The 18,656-nt window shown below is 39.0% G+C and overlaps 1 protein-coding gene across 3 annotated transcripts in view; it reads right to left on the bottom strand.

Moving 5' to 3' along the window:
- FOCAD (focadhesin) overlaps positions 1-18,656 on the bottom strand; it is a 311,664-nt gene that overhangs the window by 245,031 nt on the left and 47,977 nt on the right. For all 3 annotated transcript variants that reach the window (XM_088837878.1, XM_055428152.2, XM_055428155.2), the window contains one exon: positions 7,379-7,483. In XM_088837878.1, coding sequence (XP_088694004.1) covers positions 7,379-7,483 — 105 coding nt within the window. The remainder of the gene's footprint in view (positions 1-7,378; positions 7,484-18,656) is intronic.

The following is an 18,656-nucleotide window of genomic DNA, read 5'->3' on the forward strand; positions in this document are numbered from 1 at the left end:
CAAGAGTACACGATAAAATTTTAAGAGGAAAAAATATGGTATATTACAAAGAAAATGAGCCTCTTATAATTTATGAATCTTAAAATTTTAGTTTGGGCTTCCTTGGTGGCTTAGTGGTAAAAACTCACCTGCCAATGCACAGGTTCAATCCCTGGGTGGGAAGGAACCCCTGGAGGAGGAAATTGAAACCCACTCCACTGTTCTTGCCTAGGAAATCCCATGGACAGAGGAGCCTGGTGAGCTACAGTCCATGGATTCACAAAAGAATCAGACGTAACTCAGTGACTAAACAATAACAACAACAAAATTTAGTCATTCTTTCTTATAATCAAAATACCAGGCAAACGCTGGTTCTCTGCTACACTTCCTGTATGGTCAATTTTATAGAGCACTGAAATAACTTAGTTAAAGATAAGTGTTTATAACAAAGTGGAGTTCAAGCTAACAAGAAGAAAATTTAGACCAAACAAAAAACGGGAGGGGAAAAATAAGCCTGAAATAGAGGATATCTTAGTGGTCAGCTTTCACGGTTTTTTAAGTGATTAATCTAAAAATTGTTCACAGATTATAAAAAGGGGCGGGGGAGAGGTTAAAGTTTTTGAAAACAGTTAAGTGTCTAAATCAGAGGTCACAAATGGTTGCCCTTGGGTTGCATCTTGTGAGCAGATGTGTTTGGTCTGCTGACTCTGTATTTTGAAAAATCGGAATTGTTTTCCAACATTTATTAGTCAGAATATTTCATATAAAATGTTATTAATATTGAAGGATCTGAAGGTCTGGCGACAACAAAGCCCTATGCCTCACAGCAGCAACTGGCCAGCAGTTCTCAATCCAACTACCACACTAGTAATAATCCAGGAAGCTTTGAAAAATTACCAGTGCTTGAGGCTGACCCCTACTCATTCTTGGGAGAGTCCAGGCACTATAGTTAAAAGTTCCTCAGAGAACTAACAGTGCAACCAGAATTGAGACTCCTGGGCCTAGAGTAAAACTTGCATATTCTCTTTGTTTAATCACAGTAGGCAATTGTGCTCTATTGCTCTTCCAATTTATCCCCATTCTAAAAGGCCCTGGGAATTGAAACTCCATTTAAATATCCTCCTTTAATCTTGTTTAAGTCACAGACTATAGACGGGTTCAAGTTAAGCAAAATGAACTTTACTGGCTACACACACTCTAATCTGATGTATCTCAAAGCATGGTGGGTAAATAGATCATCTGTGTACCCAAACTTCTTCTTAAAGTGTATGCTCCAGACATATACATGAAAAACACTGAACTCCTTTCACACTAAAACACTGAAAACCATCACTGGTTTGTAGAATGGTGCTGAGGATTCAAGGTATTAGACTGATAGAGTGCCTGAAGAACTATGGATGGAGGTTTGTAACATTGTACAGGAGGTGATGAACAAAATCATCCCCAAGAAAAAGAGATGCAAAAAGGCAAAATGGTTATCTGAGGAGGCCTTACAAATAGCTGAGAAAAGAAGAGAAGCAAAAGGCAAAGGAGAAAACAAAAGATACACCCACCTGAATGCAGAGTTCCAAACAGCAGCAAGGAGAGATAAGAAAGCCTTCCTCAGTGATCAATGCAAAGAAATAGAGGAAAACAATAGAATAGGAAAGATTAGAGATCTCGTCAAGAACATTAGAGATACCAAGGGAACACTTCGTGCAAAGATGGGCTCCATAAAGGACAGAAATGGTATGGACCTAACAGAAGCAGAAGATATTAAGAAGAGGTGGCAAGAATACACAGAACTGTACAAAAAAGATCTTAATGATGCAGATAACCACAATGGTGTGATCATTCACCTAGAGCCAGACATTCTGAAATGTGAAGTCAAGTGGGCCTTAGGAAGCACCATTACAAAAAAGCTAATGGAGGTGATGGAATTCCAGTTGAGCTATTTCATATCCTAAAAGATGATGCTGTGAAAGTGCTGCACTCAATATGCCAGCAAATTGGGAAAACTCAGCAGTGGCCACAGGACTGGAAAAGGTCACTTTTCATTCCAATCCCAAAGAAAGGCAATGCCAAAGAATGCTCAAACTACCGCACAATTGCACTCATCTCACACGCTAGCAAGGTAATGCTCAAAAGTCTCCAAGTGAGGCTTCAACAGTACGTGAACCGAGAACTTCCAGATGTTCAAGCTGGATATAGAAAAGGCAGAGGAACCAGAGACCAAATTGACAACATCTGTTGAATCATAGAAAAAGCAAGAGAGTTCCAGAAAAATATCTACTTCTGCTTCATTGACTACGCTAAAGCCTTTGACTGTGTGTATCACAACAAACTGGAAAATTCTTCAAGAGATGGGAATACCAGACCTGACCTTCCTCTTGAGAAATCTGTATGCAGATGAGGAAGCAACAGTTAGAACCAGACATGGAACAACAGACCAGTTCCAAATTGGGAAAGGAGTACGTCAAGGCTGTATACTGTCACTCTGCTTATTTAACTTACATGCAGAGTACATCATGAGAAATATCACGATAGATGAAGCACAAGCTGGAATCAAGATTGCCAGGGAAAATATCAATAACCTCAGATACCACCCTCATGGCAGAAAGTGAAGAACTAAAGAGCTATGGCAAATAGATGGGGAAACAATGGAAACAGTGACAGACTTTATTTTGGGGGGCTCTAAAATCACTTCAGCCATGAAATTAAAAGACGCTTACTCCTTGGAAGAAAAGCTATGACAAACCTAGATGTCATACTAAAAAGCAGAGACTGCCAACAAAGCTATGGTTTTTCCAGTAGTTATGTATGGATGTGAGAGTTGGACTATAAAGAAAGCTGAGCGCTGAAGAATTGATGCTTTTAAGCTTTTAAACTGTGATGTTGGAGAACTGTTGAGAGTCCCTTGGACTGCAAGGAGATCAAACCAGTCAATCGTAAAGGAAATCAGTCCTGAATATTCCTTAGAAGGACTGATGCTGAAGCTCCAATACTTTGGCCACCCGATGCAAAGAACTGACTCATTGGAAAAGACCCTGACACTGGCAAAGATTGAAAGCAGGAGGAGAAGGGGACGACAGAGGATGAGATGGTTGGATGGCATCACCAACTCGATGGACTTGAGTTTGCACAAGCTCCTGGAGTTGGGGATGGACAGGGAAGCCTGGAGTACTGCAGTCCATGGGGTCGCAAAGAGCTGGACACAACTGAGTTACTGAACTGGGCCAGGAGAAATACCAAACATCCAGAGGTTTGTGTTTCATTACTTTTGCACCCGAATGTTTATCACAGCATTATTTACAATATCCAAGATATGGAAATACCCTGTCACTGATGGATGTATGGACAAAGAAGATGTGGTATATATGCACAATGGAACACTGCTGAGCCATAAAGAAGATGAAATCCTGCTATTTACAACACATGGATGGACACTGAGGGTAATATGCTAAGTGAAATAAGTCCGACAGAGAAAGACAAATACCATATGATTTCACTCACATTTAGAATATTAAAAATAAACAAACAAACCAAACAAAAACAAACACATAGATACAGAGAACAGGTTAAGTGATTACCAGAGGGGAAGAGGAATAGGGGGAAGGGAAAATGGGTAAGTGAGGTCAACTTTACGGTAATAGATGGAAACTAAACATTAGGTGGTAAGCATGCTATAGCGTATATAGAGGTCAAAATATAAGGTTTTACACATGGAACAGTAATACAAACCAATGTTTGCTCAATTTTTTAAAAGTTTTAATAAAAAATAAGATGACCGATATTCTGTTTTACTATATTGCAAGTTAATCAGCTATTATGACAAAAAGAAAATCCAACAGTATACTGCTGCTGCTGCTGCTAAGTCACTTCAGTCGTGTCCGACTCTGCGTGACCCCATAGACGGAAGCCCACCAGGCTCCCCCGTCCCTGGGATTCTCCAGGCAAGAACACTGGAGTGGGTTGCCATTTCCTTCTCCAATGTGTGAAAGTGAAAAGTGAAAGTGAAGTCGCTCAGTCGTGTCCGACCCCTAGCGACCCCACGGACTGCAGCCCAACAGTATACTAGCAGAGTCCTTAATACCATAAAATTATAGCTGAGTTTCCTGCCTAGAAAGCTTACAATTCACTTGTTATACTACTTCCATTTTGGATCAACCCTACAACATAACCAAGAAAAACCTTTCAGTGGAGTTCTAAGCTCCTCAGACCTTTATGTTTTCACACAGCTCATCAGTTTCCTCTCCAAAGCTGGATGATATTGCTCACCAACATGTGGCATACAAGATTCTAAAACAGCATGAAAATTTTATGATTGACTCAGGTAATCATAGCTCTCCTGAGGGAAATCTGCTCTTCAGGCTCACCTCTCCTGTGTTTCTGCCATCCACAATCCCCCCTGGAGGAACCTCAGGCTCTTACACACTCAATTACACTCTACTGATTTATAGTGCCAAACAGCCATTCACATGAGGGCCCTCCATAAACATTACTGGATTATGCCAACTCAAGTGATTGATTCTGGACCTCTTAATGTGCCACCACTCTACACACAATCCTTACATATCTAGCATGATTCAGTTCTTCAAATGAGGCTCCCCATCCACACCTTGCATCTATCGTCTTCTAAGAACAAGCCGACGGCTAAAAGAGCCAACTACTGGAGAAAATAAACAATAAATAGAAAACAGGTGAAACAGTACAGGTAACAAAGTTTAGCACTCACTCACAGGGAGCACGATCAGTGTGAAAATCTAATTATTCTGCATGACTAAAAATGTCCTTAAATCATCATCAAAAAAAACTAAGATGGCTATGATTCACCTGGAAAATCTCACCAAAATGCAAGCTCTGATTCAGGTAATCTGAGATGGGGTCCGAGATGCCACATTCCTAACAAGCTCCCAGGAACAGACAATGCTGCTCAAAGCTCCGCTACTTAAAGTATGGCAGGGAAACAGCAATATCAGCATCACCTGGGAGCTTGTTAGACCAGAATGCTGAGCCCATGTTAGGTCTAAGGAAAGAGAATCTGCCAATCAACAAGGTCTCAGGTGAAGAAAATGCACGGTAGAGAACTGCTAACACACCATCTTCTACTCACTGTCGATCAGAATCACCGGGGACTTTTCTGAATCTGATTCAGTTGGTCTAGGGTATTTCATTGTTCCTACGTACATCTGTTTTTAGGCATACCCAGACTTAGTGACTGAACAACAACAGCAAAAGGTGGTTCTCATGAACAGCCAGCATTGAGAACCAATGAAACTAAAAATACTTAATTGGGTATCTCTAGGTTGACAGAGCGATGGTTAATGGGTAAGGAATTTGAGGAAATGATGAAAACGTCCTAAAATGGATTAAGGCAATGATTATATGACTACGTGAATATACTAAAAATCATTGAATTGTGTACTTTAAACAGACAGTATGTGAATTATATTTCAATAAAACTGTTAAATAAAATATTAAAACTCCAGTAACTTTCCTATTTTAAAATAAGTAAATAACTCCTCCTGAATAACAATGAAGTGGAATTATTTCCTATCCTGGAACTCTGCCCCAAGAGTGTGAACCTCTTTGAAAAAAAGAGAACACAAATGCTTGTATGACCCATCTAGAAACATTAAGTCCTGCTCATTTTCTCCTTAGGTTCAGTCCTGGTTAAGGTAATGTATATTTTTAAAAGAAAAGTATATTTATCAATTTGGAAAAGTTTACCTTTCACACCCAGTTTCCAGAGTAATTTCAAATAAATAATGTTCCTTTTGCTTCCCCAACTTAAAATTAATGAGTTAACTAATAAGTTAACAATGAATTAACTAATCCATTGTACTACATTCTTCCAACTGTTCCATATTTTTGAAAACATTCAAAAAACACGTTAAGGGGACTTCCCTGGTGGTTCGGTAGTTAAGAGTCTGCCCTGCAATGCAGAGAACATGGGCTCAATCCCTCATTGAGAAACCAAGATCCCACATGCTATGGGGTAACTAAGCCCATGCCACAACTTGAGAGTCCAGTGACACAACTATGGAGCCCCAGCCCCACAAATACAGAGTCCAAGCACCACAATGAAATATCCTGCATGATGCAAGGAAGATCCCATGTGCCACAATTAAGATCCAATGCAGACAAACAAATAATTTAAAAAAACAATGTTAACAAAAAATATATAAAATGCAAATCTGACCTTGTTTTTAAAAAGCGACTTAAGAAACTCGATAACATGCTCATAAATCTTCCCAACCCAGGGATCAAACCCAGGTCTCCCACATTGCAGGCAGATGCTTTAACCTCTGAACCACCAGGGAAGCCAAAGGAGACGGTAAGCATCACTAAACTAACAGGAAAGATCACTGTAATATATGAGACCCTGTTTACTTACTATGAAAAGGAAAGTACTATACATATATGTAAGTAATAGGCACTATATGTTAGGAGAGGCACTCACGGCTTCTGATAGCACTGGGGTCAAATGCTTGAAACTGCAGGTTTTATATGCTCAAACCAATGACAATTCCCAAGTATGGTCTACTTTCCCTATTGGATTACCACAGCCTATGTAAGTCACTTCCCCCAAGAACCAGTGCCCTTGTTTAGGGTGCCATGCGTTCATTCTTTATAAACAGGTATATTCTAGATGCATCACTGAACAGATTTTCTAGGACAATATACTCTGATTATGGAACTTCTTCTGCATCCTCGACTAAGTGGGAGCTCCTCTCTTATGAAATTACTTTCTAGGATATTCAAGGCAATGGTTAAGGTCACCTTCACAAGTAAGTATGCCTTCCCTTGCCCAAACTCTCCCACAAAATTCAATGCATTTCACTGGAACTATTGCTGTATAATATATATATATTTTATATACATATATTTGTATATATTTTAAATATACCATGTTACATTCTATGGTCTCCTGCATTGCATGCAGATTCTTTACCCTCTGAGCCACCAGAGAAGCCCTATATAGATAATAACAACAAAAAGGCAAATCAATGCTGTTAATCACTGACCCTGCCTTGGGTAATAATCCTTGGCTAGTCCCGTTACGTTTTATAGTAAGGAAGTTTACCTTCCTGCTTTTAAAACATTTGTTCAGTGAACTCTTCAGTTTTCACAGTATTGGGAAAATGATTTTATATCCCAGATCAAAATGAATGAACTGAATTTTGAACAAAAGATTCCAATTCCAGGGAAGCAAGCCAAAGGTCACAGTGATGATACCCAGCATACGACAGTCAACTCTATCTCAATCCTGAGTGTTGGAAATACTAACTTCCTGAGAGGGTAAGACTCCAGTCTCTGTGAACTTAAATAACTAATTCTTAGTGAATTAGCATGTCTTAATTCATAACTTAACAATTCACTAAAAAAAAAGTTTCAGAAGAAAGGAGAAAAGGCTTACCTAATATTATATATATCCTGAATATTCTTCTCCCCACTGTGTCCTTCCTTAACAGCTTGCATTTGTAATAGTTTCATAATGGCTTTTATCAAGCCATGTGTATTTCTGTAAAGAAACAGAACAGCATGTCAAATGTTATAAAGTGAACAGTCTTCTCAGGTACTTAATCCTACCACTTCTGAACAGTTGAACACTTGCCACCCACACTCAACAGTAGCCATCCACACACACCTAGCTTTTTCCATAGCATAGCCAAGAAGAGGCCTACAAGCTCCCATTCAACACAATGAAAGGAGGAGAAGTGAAGCCAAAGAATCAAACTACCCACCTGTCTGTCACCTCACTACATACACTTGGGGGAAAATCAATCAGGGAAAAGTAAACACTAGCCCACATAATTGCAGGCAGTGACCACATCAATTACCCAACTGAATAATCAAGTCCTTCATTTATAAATATTAGCAGACCATGAAAAATAACGAGACAGATGAAATGGAATGGCCATTCAAAAAAAAGTGGGCCAGGGGACCAATCAGAGCAAATAACCCCCATGAAAACAAAGTTAATGGGAGCAGGGAATAGAAATTTAAGTTTTCTCCTTATTCTCTGTAAGAAGCAGCAGGATAATAAATCAGAAAAAAATGGCCTGCTTCTTAAATTTTTTTCTATTACTAATGTTTTCTATTAAATAGGATTTTGTTTCAGCTTTCATGAGGTAAAACTAACAAAAACAACTAATATAATGTGTACAACATGATTTACGTGTGCATTTTAAAATGGTTGCCATAATCAAGTTAATTAACACATATGTCACCTCACATAGTTACTTTTACTTTTCATTTTTTGGGATAAAATGCTAAATACTCTTAGTAAATTTCAACTACATAATACAACTTTGTTGACTTTAGTTACTATGCTGTACATTAGATGCTCAGAACTTAATCATAACTGGAAGCTTGTATCTTTTGACCAGCATCTCCCCATTTCTCCTACCCACCCCTGGCAACCACCATTCTACTCTGCTTCTATTTGTTTAATTTCTGTTTTTAGATTCCACATATAAGTGGTACCAGATGGTATTTATCTTCCTCTGCCTGGGTTATTTCACTTAGCACAATGCCCTCCAGGTTCATCCATGTCATCACAAATTACCCTGATCTCTTTAAACAAAATTCTCCCTGGGAATGAGAAAGAAATCTTAGAAATAAAGATTATTTGCTAAATGAAAAAAAAAAAAACACTATTTTAAAAACCATAGCTGTTAATAATTACGGAGCATCTATTGTAAGCTAAGCACTCTCTCAAGTGCTTAACATGTACTATGTCATTACTATCTAGAAATCACTGCTAACTTTACCGTAGGGCTAGGACAAGACCTGGAATTAATAAAAGTCATTTAGGGCAATTACGTGAGATGTTATTTGGTGTACTCTTTTATGGCATTTAAAGTTTTCCAACTGGTAAATGGTTTGGCCATGCTGTCCAATACAGCAGCCAATGGACACACATGGCTACTTAGTGTTTGTAACATGGCTAATCCACACTGGGATGTGCTGTAGCGTAAAATACATGCTGTATTTAAAAGACTTAGGGACGTCCCTGGTGATCCAGTGGTTAAAAACCGCCTGCCAGTGTGGGAATCACGAGTTTGATCCCTGGTCCAGGAAGATCCCATATGCCACAGAGCAACTAAGCCCGTGTGCCACAATAAGAGAAGCCATTGCAGTGGGAAGCCCAAGCCCAGCAAGAAAAGTAGCCCTCACTCGTGGCAACTAGAGAAAGCCCACACATCAAAGAAGACCCAGCAAAGATAAAAATAAAAAACAAGAGGAATAAAATATACTTTAAAAAAAAGACTGAGAACACAAAAATAGACTGTAAAATATCATATGTAGGTTTTTATATTGATTACATCTTGATTATATACATATTTTTGATATATGAGGTTACACAAAATAGATTATTAAAGTTAATACCACTGGTTTCTTTTTACTTTTTAATGTGGCTACTAGAAAATTTTGAATTATGTACGTGGTTCACACTTGTGGCTCAGAATATATTTCTATTTCACAGCACTGCTAAAGACACTCATGGTTTGTTTCCTAAGTAGATTCTTTGGTGAGCAGTGAAGTTTTTCTTGCAATTGAAGCATTTCCCACAATCTACACAACAGTATGTTTTCTTTTCCACATGGCTCCTCTTATGACCATGCAGTGTACATTCATAAATTAGTGTTTTGTGACAGGCATCACACAAGCATGGTTTCTCTCCTATGTGGATCCTTTGGTGAAGAGAGACGTCTCAACACTGCATAAGCCTATTCCCTAAGATATTCTGGTCCCATCACTTCATGGCAAATAGATGGGGAAACTGTGGAAACAGTGGCTGACTTTATTTTTCTGGGCTCCAAAATCACTGCAGATGGTGACTGCAGCCATGAAATTAAAAGACGCTTACTCCTTGGAAAGAAAGTTATGACCAACCTAGACAGCATATTGAAAAGCAGAGACATTACTTTGTCAACAAAGGTCTGTCTAGTCAAGGCTATGTTTTTTCTAGTAGTCATGTACAGATGTGAGAGTTGGACTATAAAGAAAGCTGAGCGCCGAAGAATTGATGCTTTTGAACTGTGGTGCTGGAGAAGACTCTTGAGAGTCCCTTGGACTACAAGGAGATCCAACCAGTCCATCCTAAAGGAGATCAGTCCCGGGTGTTCATTGGTAGGGCTGATGTTGAAGCTGAAACTCCAATACTTTGGCCACCTGATGCGAAGAGCTGACTCATTTGAAAAGACCCTGAGGATGGGAAAGATTGAGGGCAGGAGAAGAAGGGGACGACGAAAGAGGATGAGATGGTTGGATGGCATCAGCGACTCAATGGACATGGGTTTGGGTGAATTCCAGGAGTTGGTGATGGACAGGGAGGCCTGGCATACTGCTGTTCATGGGGTTGCAAAGAGTCGGACATGACTGAGCGACTGAACTGAACTAAGATTCTGTTTCCTGTGTGTTCTTTGCTGTATGTCAAACTGAGGTTCAGCTTTTCTCACATACCTTATATTGGTGTTGTGTCAATTCCACTTTGCTTTCACTAAAAATATATCCAGTGAATCCCACTGTGACTCAGTGAAAATTTAAAAAAAAACTAGTGGGAAGTACAGTTATCTTAGAAAGGTCTGATGGCATGGCATCCCCTTGGGATGTTCTTCCCTCATGACTGCTCAGATTCTTCCAGGAGCCTTCTCTGTTGACACTCTTGAGTTTCTACAGTCCTCTTACTCTAAAGCTTAGGAAGAAGATATCTTAACATGCAAACATTAAGAATAAATTCCTTCTTTACAATTCCTCCCACCATTCACTTTTACAGAATGAGACCCATCCTGCAGCTAAGGACCCTGGACTTTAAGAAACGGTATTTTCCAGTCTATGCTCCAGCTCTTCATAACTCTGCACACTTTCCTTTACCAAGATCTAGAGATCCTTCACCATGGAGATGGTAACTGATTCTATCACTAGTTTATCAAGAACCTATTCTGGGTGTGAAGGTCTGACCTCAGTCACAGATGGCTTATAAAGGCTCCTTGGAGCTTCAGGGGGATTCAATTCCTCTAAATATGCAAATTGGCTAAAGCTAACTCATCAGGCAGACCTCAGTGCTACAAACTTGCTTTTTGAAAATTAGTCTTTCAAATATCCTACAACTCTGACCTAAGCCAGTGCCTAGATTTTCTACAAGACTATGAAATCTCTGGTCTATGCCTATGTTTAGCAGACAAATTCTAATCATCACTGAGTCAGTGAGCAATTCCAGATTCCTCTGTCTGACTGAGACCTATCACCGGAGCTCTACTGTGGTTTTTTGCCTTGGTGAGAGCAGCACTATATGTTCAGAAGTTTCCTTGTCTTCTCATCTTCAATGTCTATGCAACTGACGATCAGCTTTAAAGCTGATTTCAGCTAAAAATAACCCCATTTATATATGGATGAAATGGAGATGGAAGAAGTCTGGGCCTCACCTAGTAACCTCATAAGACCAATCCCTGGGCCTAATGATGAGTTTAAAGGGTACTCATATTAAATGATCACTATTGATTGAATTTCTGGCTAAATTTCTTCCATGAAATATGAATTCATTAAATAATCCCTTTTTGTATGTAAAATTAAATTGGTTTTCCTTATCTAATGATTTATTTGTCACATGAATAGTTTTAGAGAAGATAGATAACAGACACGATTTTTAACCAACTGGGGTCACTTACTTCTTTGTGAAAGCAGTACAATCATACAGAAAGCACACACATCCTAGGTACATTTAATTCAAGGCATTTCCAAGAACCACTGTGGCCTATAAATTTTCAGCTTTTTTAAATCTTTAAGTTATACCTTGCTTTTATTTGTGGGCTGAGATTTTACTATGTGGATAACTGAGTCCGTACTATATTTTAAGCAACAGTGTAACATGAATTTTGAAAGATGATGGCATCAATAAATCATGTGTAGATCCATTCAAGTAGTAACATAGTTGCCTTAAATTCAATTGAATAATTTCTTAAATTTTTAAATATTTCAAGGGGGCTGAGAGGGATGGGGTCTCAGATTTTCATTTAAATCCCTGCTTTAATTCTAGTTAACTGGGAAATGCTAGGCAAGTCACTTAATGTCAACATCCTCATCTGAGCAACTTAGAATCATAATAATAAACTCAATCTTGTGTTGTTTTAAAGAATAAATTAGTGTATGTCAGTAAAGTGTCTGGTTATTTTTCCGATAAATTAATAATCTAATACTTATACCATTAAGATTGCAATGTTTCTCCCTTTGTAAGGTTACGCAAACAGAAGTGTCAGAGTTCATGAATGCAAAAACCTAGAACATTCCTAAAACTAACTATAGTTAAGTCATAAATGCCTAAATCCTAGCATTTTCCATATTTCTCCACAAAAACCTCTTTCTCTTGTTTTCAAGCCATTGTTACTCTGCATCTGAGATTTATTGTTACAAAATTCAATTCAGTTCGGTCGCTCAGTTGTGTCTGACTCTTTGCGACTCCATGAACCACAGCATGCCAGGTTTCCCTATCCATCACCAACTCCTGGAGTTCACCCAAACTCATGTCCATTGAGTGGGTGATGCCATCCTGTAGGAGACAAGAAGAATAAAAGAAAAGCAGGCCCCAGCAAGGGCTGCAAAAGAAGTTTACAATTATTGATAAACTGGATGCTATAAGGCATGAGAATCTTGGAACAAGTCCAGAGGGAACAGTTAGTTCATAATCTTAAAAACAACATATGATCCTGGGGTCGGAAAACCGACCCCAGACTGTTTCTCAACCGGCATCTGAGTCACATGTTTTACGTATCTGGTGGAAAATCTATAGATAAGAATATTAGTCATAGTTACTGATTTGTTATTGATTACTCTTTCCTAATTACTTAATGGTTAATGATCATTTTGTTCTTTGGCCCCGAAGGCCACATGAGTTATAGTTTAATTCCCTGCATATTCTTTCATTCATGGCTGAAAGTATAATAAAGCTGGCTTGGATTCAGTTTCAGCATCTTCACCTGGGAGCGGTATTGGTCCCCTGATGCTCATTTTTCTCTGAATTCTTCTGTCTTGTTTCTCATTCTCTCGCCGTATGGCGCTTTCAGAAACCCTGCTTGTCGAGCAGGTCTCGACACCATCCAACCATCTCATCCTCTGTCGTCCCCTTCTCCTTCTGCCCTCAAACTTTCCCAGCATCAGGTTTTTTTCAAATGAGTCAGCTCTTCGCATCAGGTGGTCAAAGTATTGGAGTTTCAGCTTCAGCATCAGTCCTTCCAATGAACACTCAGGACTGATCTCCTTTAGGATGGACTGGTTGGATCTCCTTGTAGTCCAAGGGACTCTCAAGAGTCTTCTCCAGCACCACAGTTCAAAAGCATCAATTCTTCAGCAATCAGCTTTCTTATAGTGCAACTCTCACATCCATACATGACCACTGGAAAAACCATAGCCTTGACTACATGAACCTTTGTTGGCAGAGTAATGTCTCTGCTTTTTAATATACTGTCTAGGTTGGTCATAACTTTCCTTCCAAGGAGTAAGCGTCTTTTAATTTCATGGCTGCAATCACTATCTGCAGTGATTTGGGGGCCCAAAAAAATAAAGTCAGCCACTATTTCCCCATCTATTGGCATGAAGTGATGGGACTGGAAGCCATGATCTTAGTTTTCTGAATGTTGAGCTTTAAGCCAACTTTTTCACTCTCTTCTTTCACTTTCATCAAGAGGCTCTTTAGTTCTTCTTCACTTTCTGCCACAAGGGTGGTGTCATCTGCATATCTCAGGTTATTGATATTTCTCCCGACAATCTTGATTCCAGCTTGTGCTTCTTCCAGCCCAGCGTTTCTCATGATGTACTTTGCATAGAAGTTAAATAAGCAGGGTGACAATATACAGTTTTGATGTACTCCTTTTCCTATTTGGAACCAGTCTGTTGTTCCATGTCCAGTTCTAACTGTTGCTTCCTGACCTGCATACAGGTTTCTCAAGAGGCAGGTCTGGTGGTCTGGTATTTCCATCTCTTTCAGAATGCTCCACAGTTAATTGTGATCCACACAGTCAAAGGCTTTGGCATAGTCAATAAATTAAAAATCTGTAACTGAATTCTATATGACTGCAGAAAGAGGCTACAACAATTTGAATAGTGCTAAAAATCAAAATAATAAAAGAAAAAACATAGTCATTAGAGAAGCTAAAACCAAAGAAAGGAGAGAAGAAAATTTCAAAGTCTTCAAATTGAAAGGGCCACCAAGTGCTCGGCAAGAGTCTTGAAAAAATTAATTGCTAACATTTTCCAAATCCAAAAATGAGAAAAAGAAATCCTATGAACTTTCAGTTATAAAATAAAATCTGTAAAATAAAGACTATTAGACTGACATCATATCTAATTTGGCATAAGATTTCTCATCTGCAATGCTAAATGAAGCAAAGCATATGGAATTATGATGGAAAGGTTTATATAACTTAATAAATCTAACCCTCCCAGAATGACCAAGTGTAATGTATGAAGACAAAAAAATAATTTTCAGACATAATTCTCTGAAAGTTTTTCTTAAAGAGGCTCTCCAGTTAAAAGATAATGTATAATGATTACACAACTTTGTACATACACCAAAAACCACTGAATTGTACCCTTTACAAAAATGATTTTAATAAATGAATTATACCAAGAAAACTAATTTTTTTTAAGATAAAGTACAAGAAAGAACTATCAGATCAAAAGATACAGAATACAAAGAACTTTGGTCACCAAGGAATTCCTTGGTGGTCCAATGGGTAGGACTCAGTGCTTTCACTGAGGGTTCAACCCCTGGTTGGGAAACTAAGATGCCACAAGCCACTCAGTGTGGAGAAAAAAAAACTTTGGTCAGAATGAATACCAGAAGAATTTACAATCCAGTCTTTAACATTTTTCAAATGTCACTATAAAGATTAAAGTGACTGTTAAGAGAGGTTTTGGAGGGAAAAGTGTAAAAAAGACAAAAAACGGAAGATGACCTGTCATAAAAATTCCAGATCACTTTAGCAAAGTTAGTTGGGAAGGGTTTGGGGGGAAAGAAAACAAAAAATTAACATGAGAGATAAACGGAGATGAAATATTACATACATGACAAATATCCACAAAACAAAAATAAGCAACAAAAACAAATCATATAACAGAAAAGTGAGCAGAGAATATAGATAAGCAGATCACAGAAGAGTAAGATTCATAATATCCAGTGTGGATGAGTGAATGGGGGGTAAGTAATTTCAGGTTGAGCATACGTTTGTTCAGACTTTATGAAGGGCAATTTGGCAGTATCCATAAAAAGTTTAAATGCAGTCTTTTCCCCATAAATTGCATTCCTAAAAACCTATCATGGGAATTCCCTGGTGGTCCAGTAGTTAAGACTCCACACTATCACTGCCAGGGACCCTGGGTTTGATCCCAGGTCAGGGAACTAAGATTCCAAAAACCTTGAGGCACACCCCCCAAAAAATGACGTATCATATAGAAATACCTCAACATATACCCAAAAGAAGATCCATTTGTTATCTTAAAGAAATGGAAGAAGAAAACTACATTTGACAAAGGAGAAATATTTAAAATAAGATATAATCATATCAAAAATCATATCATAAAATATGATATAATCATATAAAGTAATGGCAACCCACTCCAGTGTTCTTGCCTGGAGAATCCCAGGGACGGGGGAGCCTGGTGGGCTTCCGTCTATGGGGTCACACAGAGTCGGAGACGACTGAAGTGACTTAGCAGCAGCTATTAATGAAGATGCAAACAGATCTACGAAAAGACGTCCCAACATATATTAAGTGAAAAATAACAAGTTTTAGAACACTATACATATGAATAGAATATCCAATTTGAAAATACTTGAAGTGTATGGGGCTATAAGTAGAGCACGGGCTTTTTTTATAGGTCTAGAAATGGGGCTCCAGTTTCACTGGAATTAGCTGGTCCCTGATCCTGTGTGCCTGGATCTGATTTCACCCTAACTTTCCCAAGATTATTGGATGGCATCACCAACTCAATGGACATGAGTTTGAACAAGTTCCGGGAAATGGTGAAGGGCAGGGAAGCCTGGGATACTGCAGTCCATGGGGTTGCAAAGAGCTGGATACGACTCAGGAACTGAACAACAACTTTCCCTATATTCTAGAGGAAACAAAGATCAATATTTGGAGGAACCTCTGAGCCACCCTACACGCCCTAAGCCTTTCTAGTACTGTCACTTCCTAGTTCTACCAGGGCCCAACAAGAAAGTGAATTTTTTAAAAGAAGAAAAGAAAGAGAAAATGATAAAAAGGAAAAATTTTACCACTTACTTCTTTCATTACCTGAAAGTGCTATTGCTTGAGTTTTCAAAAAAGTATGCATTATTTCTATTTTCCTAAATAGTGAAAAAAGTGGGGGTGAGATTTATAATCTCAAGGTGAGGTGGGACTCACTGAACACAAACAGAAGATTAAACCTCATCTCCTAGATAGACAGTATGAGCAGAAATGTAAATAAACAATGAAATAGCTCAGTATCATTTACTGAGAACCTGCCTTCAGTCATAGTTTAGCACTGACATAAAAACATGCTAATTTGAGGAACAGACCTCTGAGAACAGTATCAGGATCTGAAATTAACCCTGAGACAAGCAGGCTGGCTGTGTATGAGATAGACAGAAAGTTATTTTTAAAATACAAGAGAAGACTTTAATTAATGCAGAAGAGATCTGATTAGATATAACAACTAACTTGTTCATAGTACAATGTGTTCAGGGGATGTCACTACCAAAAAAGGGTTTATCCAACTGCCTACTAGATATTCCCACTTTGGTGTCTAAACTGTGCCTTAAATCCAACATGTCCAAAACCAGACTCATGCTCTTCTCACACACCTGGTCTTCTGACGTTTCCTAACTACCTGTCAGGGAAGCAGAAATCAAAGAATCACTTTTGATATATTCCCTTCAGTCGTTCTTACATTCAATCCACCTCAAAAGGTTCATCCCCTAAATATCTCGCAAATCCATCTATTTCCCTTCAACTCCAGGCAGCAACCATCACCCCTCACCTGAACTGTAGTAACAGCCACCTAAACCCATCTCCCTATGCCACTCTAACTGCCTAGCCAGAAGCCAGCACTTTCAACGTTACGTTCACACTGCAGCCAGAATGGTCTTTTTGTAATCATTGATACTCAGCAGATAAAAACACTTCAACAGACTCCGTCTGCACTCAGGATAAAGACCCAAATCCTCTAGAGTAGCCATCATGGCCTGCATTGTCTGAGTCCTACCCTTATCCCCAGCTTCATCTCAAACCACTCTCTGCACGATATTGGCATTTTTCAGGCCTTGCTAAGCAGTCATCTCCCTCCCACCACAGGGACCTGCCACATGCGACTTCTTACAACTGGAAAAGTCTATCCTCTTCTATTTCCCGAGATAAATTTTACTCATGCCCCAGTCTCATGTTGAGCCACTGCATCAGGGAAGCCTTCCTTGACCTCCACGACAAGGTCGAACTCGCACGTTAAGGCACAGCCAGCACAGGGTACTCTGTCTGAATGCAGTTGAAGATGTAATTGTATGACTATGTGATTATGGCCTCTCTCTAAACAAAAAACATCACGAGTGCAATGACTACATCTGCTCTCCTCACCATGATCTCACAGCACCTAGTACAGGCATACAAGAGATATTCAGTAAGTGTTTAATTAGTACACGAACAGATGCATGGATGGAAGGCAGCTAAGGTATTGTCTTGCTTGGCTTCAGAGGTGACCCCTGAAGGTAATTTCTAGTTCTATAATTATGTGATCCTACATATGCACACTGAAATTATACTATCTTATATCTATATAATTATAAAGTTCATTATTTGTGTGCACGCTCAGGCTCTCAGTCATGTCCAACTCTTTGCAACCCCGTGGACTGTAGCCCATCAGGCTCCTCCATGGGATTTCCCAGGCAAGAATATTGGAGGGGGTTACCATTTCTTCCTCCAGGGGATCTTTCCCAATCCAGGGATTAAACCCGTGTCTCCTGCGTCTCCTGCACAGAAGGTGGATTCTTACTGCTGAGCCACCGGGGAAAGCCCAAAGTTCTTAGCTTATCACTAAATAGGCTAAAAGGAATGATATTACTAGCTATGGTTATAGTCCTTTCTGGGATTGTACATTTAGCTAGTGAGGAAATCGTAAATACTGGGAATAAAATTAACATAATATCCTTTACATTATCAAGCAATGAAATAACTCTGTTTGGAGAAGGGAGGCAGGGGTTTTTTGTTGGGAATTTTTTGTTTGTTTGTTTAAGATACATCTTAAGCCACATAGTTATAACATTAAAACCAACTTAAGACTCCTGACAGAATAAGTAAAGTACAAGAAATATTCAGCACAGTCAACAGAGATTTAACTACTATGTTGAAGACTGCCCACCATGCAGCCAAGTTCACCACACTATAAATTAACACCTAAGAGAATCTTATGAATATTAGATGGTTCCTGTGACTTAAGATCAGAGCAGCTGAAAGGGGTCTTTGGAGGACGCTATTTTTTTCACACCCTTCCCTCTTAATTCATTTGTTATATACGAAAATCATTAAGTAGCCATAGCACTTCTGAAACTAATAAAATTTCTTCCTCCCTCTCCCTTTACCTTGTCTCTCCCTCAAGCTGCTTCTAAAAGAGTGGGTCTAAAATAAACTCAAAATAGGCAATGGCAACCCATTCCAGTA

The sequence above is a fragment of the Moschus berezovskii genome, chromosome 7 (genome assembly GCF_049115385.1).
Source record: "Moschus berezovskii isolate FMDL1 chromosome 7, NW_MosBer_1.0, whole genome shotgun sequence".
NCBI lineage: Eukaryota > Metazoa > Chordata > Mammalia > Artiodactyla > Moschidae > Moschus > Moschus berezovskii.